General features: G+C 45.1%; 1 protein-coding gene across 3 annotated transcripts in view; it reads left to right on the forward strand.

The window, feature by feature from the left end:
• Nucleotides 1-2,003: 2,003 nt before the first annotated feature.
• Nucleotides 2,004-6,020, forward strand: part of ppip5k1b (diphosphoinositol pentakisphosphate kinase 1b) — a 32,562-nt gene continuing 28,545 nt past the window's right edge. For all 3 annotated transcript variants that reach the window (XM_068602437.1, XM_068602438.1, XM_068602436.1), the window contains exons 1-4: nucleotides 2,004-2,183; nucleotides 3,164-3,359; nucleotides 4,235-4,325; nucleotides 5,074-5,159. In XM_068602437.1, the coding sequence (XP_068458538.1) occupies nucleotides 2,004-2,183; nucleotides 3,164-3,359; nucleotides 4,235-4,325; nucleotides 5,074-5,159 (553 nt within the window). The remainder of the gene's footprint in view (nucleotides 2,184-3,163; nucleotides 3,360-4,234; nucleotides 4,326-5,073; nucleotides 5,160-6,020) is intronic.

Raw genomic sequence — 6,020 nt, forward strand, 5'->3', positions numbered from 1 at the left:
AAAAAAGGAAAAAAGCAGCATCAGGTGGGTTGAGTCATGAGTCTCACCCCTCCTTCCTCTTCCAACCAATCAGCTGAGCTCGGTGCTGAGAAGTTATTTTAATCCGTGAAAGTCACCTGATTTAATCTCTGGCTTGGAATTCCAGTTTGTCTGATTTGATCAACGTCAAGCTGATTTATTTCTTTTTTCTAATGTAAAAGTGTGCGAGTCTTCTCCTTCCAGCCGAGTGAAGGTCGTGACCTTGGCCTAGAAAAGGCAGAATAAACTCCAGCGCAGCGGCGCCTCTCTCCCAGCAGTTACATATATAAATATCCTTTTTTTTTTTTATGTCTGTTAGTGTTCTGGGACTCGGGGCCCGACAAAGAAGGGCCTCCACCTTGTTTAGTGGAGCCTGTCATCGCCTCAGAGGTCCAGTAACGCCGAGTTATCTTCGGGTCGTCGGCCCCCCGGCTTTGGGACACGCCGTTATTTCTGGCTGCTGAGGTCAAGCGGCGAGGTTTCTGTCGGAGGAGAACGTGTCGCGGAACGATCCGTGACTTTAAACTATGTCCTGGCAGGCATGCGAGGGGTGCGTGGCGCTCGCTGAGAGGTGAAATGATCCGCCAATGTGTCCCCGGAGGCTTTTCCCCCCTCGAGTCAGCTGTTTGTTGTGTGTGTGTGTGTGTGTGTGTGAGTGTGTGTGAGAGGGAAACATGTGAACCGGCATCGACTGCGTCTCCTATTTGTGGACGCGCCACAGCGGCGAGAGAGTTCGTCCCTCCTCGGCTGCGAGGCGGTGACGCAACGTCTTTGTTTCTTTTATTTCGAGGTATCTGATCAGGTTACGGGTCAGCGGTTGGACGCACGCCCCCCCCCCCCTTTTTAAAAATGTTTTTAATCTTGACGCACTACAGTTAGTCGGCAGCCGGTAAACTGTCGGATAATTTGGCTCGAGAGCGTCCGTTGTTTATTTTTGGTGTGTGTGTTGTCGCACATGTTCAGTCATCGGCTCGCACTCACTTGTTCAGGGACAATCACTGTGAAAACACTGGAGGTTTGATAGAAGTGGAGGAAGTGACTCAGTTGGCCGTTAAGAAGCTGCTGATGAATCCTACTTTCATGAAGGTTCCAATGTTCAGTTTCAACTGTGTTGTTTGTGACGTTTGTATCTGAAAGAAAATCCAATACATTGAAGTTTCTGGAGCTGAGTGTAGTTTGTATGAAGTGCATCGTAGTTGCTTCATAGATAGAAAAGATACGAGTGGTTTCTACTCGCAGACGAGCAATTAAAGGCCTAATAAGTGTTCACACGATATTATATATTATTATAGCAGCAGAAGCATCGAAAACCAAGTTCTTCTTCTTCTTCTTCTTCTTCTTCTTCTTCTTCTTCTTCTTCTTCTTCTTCTTTTCTTATTTTTCTTCTTTTTTTCTTCTTCTTCTTTTGTTTTTCTTCTTTTTTCTTCTTCTTCTTTTGTTTTTCTTCTTTTTTTTCTTCTTCTTCTTCTTTTGTTTTTCTTTTTTCTTCTTCTTCTTTTTCTTCTTCTTCTTCTTTTCTTTTTCTTCTTGTTTTTCTTCTTTTTTCTTCTTCTTCTTCTTCTTTTCTTTTTCTTCTTCTTGTTTTTCTTCTTTTGTTTCTTCTGTGACATTTTTCTCAAATGTTTTCTCAGGAATCAGTTAAAGTGTTTTGTGTGAACGGTTTTTTCTTCCCAGGGCAAGAAAGACGTTGGTCGTGTGTGAAGAAGCGTCTCCAGACCCGGGTCTCCTCGACCAGGATCTTGACTTTCTCCCTCAACGTATGCGTAGAGTCGCCTCCCTCCGTTCCACCCTCGTGTTTCTCCACCGCATCACGTTGTGCACGTAGCCGCCTCGCCGCTATCAGCCGGCCGCCTCTTGACGTTATCACCAGCTTCTCATCTGACGCAGTGGACTCGGTGTACTCGCTGTAATCGACAACTTGGAGGAGGAGGAGGAGGAGGGGGAGGGGGAGGGGAGGAAGCGGCCATGTTGCTCGTGGGTTTGTGATGTCCGAGCCCTGCGGCGACGGGCCAGGTGACGCGCGCGGAGAGGGGCGGGGCGACGGGGACGGTCCTTGGTTCGTGGTTGGCTGCGGGGATGACGAGCAGGACATGGGCCAAATGGAGGCAGGCATGAAGAACGAGATGTTTCGAGAAGAGGACATGGAGGACAGCGACGATGAGTCGGTAGGTGGAGGGCGCACACACACACACAACACACACACACACACACACACACACACACACACACACACACAGAGCTGGTGTTCAACATGTGGCACTTTACATTAAAGGGAAAATATCGCTGTTTGAATGTTTTGTAAAACATCACACAACTAGTTGCACTTATGAAATGAGTGTATGCATTGTGCAATTTAATGTAATAATGCATTGTAATAATAACAACTAACTATTCAATGGAAAAAAGAGGATTTTTTGGGTCATTTTTGGGGCAGTTTAAAGGGCCTGTAAATCTGAAAGGATTTATTTGGAGTGGAAAAAGAAACGGAGACACAAATATACAAAGGCCGGTGTGAGAACAATGCAGTAGATAAACAGCTTTAATGCCTCTGGCAGCTGTAAAAGGACTTCATGTAGAGACTTCATGTCGAGCTGTTTGCTGTTCACTTACTTCCTACAAGTTCCTCTTTCTCTTTCTTTGCCTCTGATGGTTTAAAGTCGGAGCCATCGAGTGAACAGGAAGCAGTTCAAACTGCCCTCCACCGCCGAGCCGCAGCAGCAGAGACCTCCTTACTTCTTATCTTGTGGGACTCTAAACAGTCAAACTCATTTTCCATGCATGCAAAACAAGTCTCAGGCTGCCGATGAAGCAACGACTTCCTCCCGCTTGTCGTACGCTAATGGGGACGTTCTTCAGTCGTTCGATGACGGTAATAAAAACGCAGCTGTCGTCATTCAGAGTTATCTAACTCTAATTATAGCTTCGTCACTGGGCCGCTGAGGCCGTGAAGCTCAATGCATACTACAATCTGGCTTCTCATGAGGCTTTTAATTCCAACGCGTGTGAAGTTGCGGGCGCCGCAGTTGCAGGTCACATGACTTTTATCAAACAAAGCTCCAGTAGGTTTTTTAAAAAGCCACCAAGAGAGTCGTTCATGACCTCCGTGCTCTTCCCTCTCCCTCCCCCCCTTTGTCCCGTCCGCCAGCCGCCAGAGCGGCAGATCGTGGTCGGCATATGCGCCATGATGAAGAAGTCCAAGTCCAAACCCATGACGCAGATCCTGGAGCGACTCTGCAAGTTCGACTACATCAACGTGGTGATCTTCCCCGAGGAGGTGATCCTGGAGGAGCCCGTGGAGAACTGGCCGCTCTGCGACTGCCTCATCTCCTTCCACTCCAAAGGTACCGACACGTTAAAAACCAACAACATCCGGTCGCGTGAGAGCGGAAACGCCCCGTCTGGCACCAAATATACTCAAATATGTAGAAAGTACACCATGTTTTGCTTGTCCTCCAGAGTAGGTGGGTGCGATGACGGGCCTTTATCACAACGCAGACTCTTGAGCAGCCGAATGTAAACGGATGAACGATGAAACTGTGCGTGAAAAAACGTTGAAACATTATTCAAAGATGCTAAGCTAGATATTCGGAGCGTGCCCGTTGCCTCCACACGGCTCTCAACATGGCGACAGCTGGCTGGTTTCACATTGTTTAAAGAACGAGTGTTTGTGTGGTTTCCTCAGACGACGGGAACACACTGTGACTGGCTGCTGCTGTTAGAAAGTAGAAGCAGGAATCCTGCAGACATGTGGCCTCCAGTGAGTTTTCATCCGCGTGACATTCAGTAATTTGCTGAATGTATAAAAGTAACGTTGAGTAACTTAACTCGACACGTGGAAGCTGTTATACACACATTGAGAAGTGGTGATGACAACTTTCTGTTCATAAAAAGGAGAGCAATGCTGGAATATAAATGTACAACGCGTTGTGTAACTTAATGAGATACATCTGTGGAAAGTACAATACATGTTTTAATTATTGTTATTATTATTTAAATTGTGCTTTTGCTCTGACACACTTTTTTTCCCACCATCTTGTAAGTCAAGAATAGAAGTTACTGCTCGTCTTTTCTTCTTCTTTATGTTTTAAACTAAGTTTTGTTGCATATGTTTCTTACTTCAGTTGTTTGCTCGTTGATTTAAAAAATGAAGAAGCTTCACAGGGTTGATTTAAAACAACAAAAAAGATTTTGTTCATGTGACATTTCTTTTTTTCAGGTTTCCCGCTGGACAAAGCTGTGGAGTACGCCAAGCTCAGGAACCCACTGCTCATCAACGACCTCAACATGCAGTATTTCATACAGGACAGGTACACACACACACACACACACACACACACACACTGAGGGGCATCATAAATACAAAGTTTGACTGGATATTTTCAAAATAATGGTCCCTTTTTCATACGACGAGACCCATAAGAGGACTTGTGTTCTTGAAGGCGTCGCCGGACGGCGAACACAACCTCGTGTTTTTCTGTTTACTGTTAACAGCTGAACACATGCTTTAGTTTGAACTACACACAAAAAACTGCTTCTCCTCCCGCTTGCAGCTTGTTTGTATTCTCTTGTCGTCTTTTCCTCTTTAGTTACTTTGGAACACAAAGTTTTATTGAAGTTCATCCCCTGAACTACTTGGCATTGCACCTGCATCGCTGCAGGTTTATCACCACCTCGCGTCCCTTTATTTAATTTCACTGTTGATGCCGGTTAATAAGCTCATTCTCGCAGTAGTTGGGGAACGAGATGGAAATAATTCAGACTTAATTTGAGTCGTAAAACGTCTGACATCCCTCTCGCAGCTTTGATGCAACTTGCAGTTTTCTTCCCCTTTCGAATCAGAGGAGCGATCACGTGACAGGAATGGAAATGACTTAATTGCTATTATTTTGAAATACCTTCTTCCTGTTTTACTGCCCAACCCCAGAAACATACAGGTACACACACACACACACACACACACACACACACACACACACACACACTCACACACACACTCTCACTGTGGGCATCCTTTTGTTTTGGTGCTATTTCTAACGGTATTGGATTCCCCGTCAGGAGGGAAGTGTACCGGATCCTGCAGGAGGAGGGCATCGAACTGCCTCGTTACGCCGTGTTGAACCGAGACCCCGACAACCCTGAAGGTAACGGGTTCCTATTTCTTTCTTATTGATACGTTTGTACGCGGGAACTCTCTGATTTATCATAACGAGCTGAAGCAAAGCCATTGATCCCAGGAAAACTGTATCGGACGATACATTTATGATTCATAGAAAGCATGCAGGATTTAATAGGTTCATCCTATGAGGGGATGAGAACGGCATTGTGGGACAGCGAGTAACCAAAGAGTCCTTCAAATAGATTTTAAAAATCCTGGAAAAGTCATTGATTTTAAAATGGTTCTTTCCAAGCCTGGAAAAGTCCTTTTGCTAAAAGTTTTGGAAAAGTCCTCGACATTAGTTATGTTCATTTGTTCAGTTACCCTGAGTTTTAAATCATTAATATGCTTTTAAAAGGAAGACACTCAAAATATTAGCATGCATGCATACAGGCATCTACTGTAAAAGTCTGGTTACAAGCCGCTCCTACCTTCGGTAGCAAGCTAGCTCTGCTGCTAGCTCTGCTGCTAGCTCTGCTGCTAGCTGTGCTGCTAGCTCTGCTGCTAGCTGGCGGGGGACAACCACAAATGGCGGTAGCGGCTTGTAACCCGACTCTTACGGTATATAAATGTTTACTCTTGCAATCAAACTATTGTCTCTCAATCATTGGTGTCAGTTATGGTTTACTGTAAGCCTTGTAATTAGTTTAAATACCTACATTTTTTCACTTGTATACACTGAAATATCACAATGTTTGGTCGTGGAAATTTGGTTTAAAGTTATGTGAATCCATTAGTCACGATGTGCATGAACCCTGAGAGTTGTTGTACTTTGCATTGTTTGTTCAACATGATAACTTGTTCGTCGCATCACTTCTGCCTCCATCGTTTCTCGCCTGCGTTTGAC

This window comes from Clinocottus analis, unplaced genomic scaffold, assembly GCF_023055335.1.
Source record: "Clinocottus analis isolate CAN_PGR_092001 unplaced genomic scaffold, fCliAna1.0.p SCAF_6, whole genome shotgun sequence".
Lineage (NCBI taxonomy): Eukaryota > Metazoa > Chordata > Actinopteri > Perciformes > Cottidae > Clinocottus > Clinocottus analis.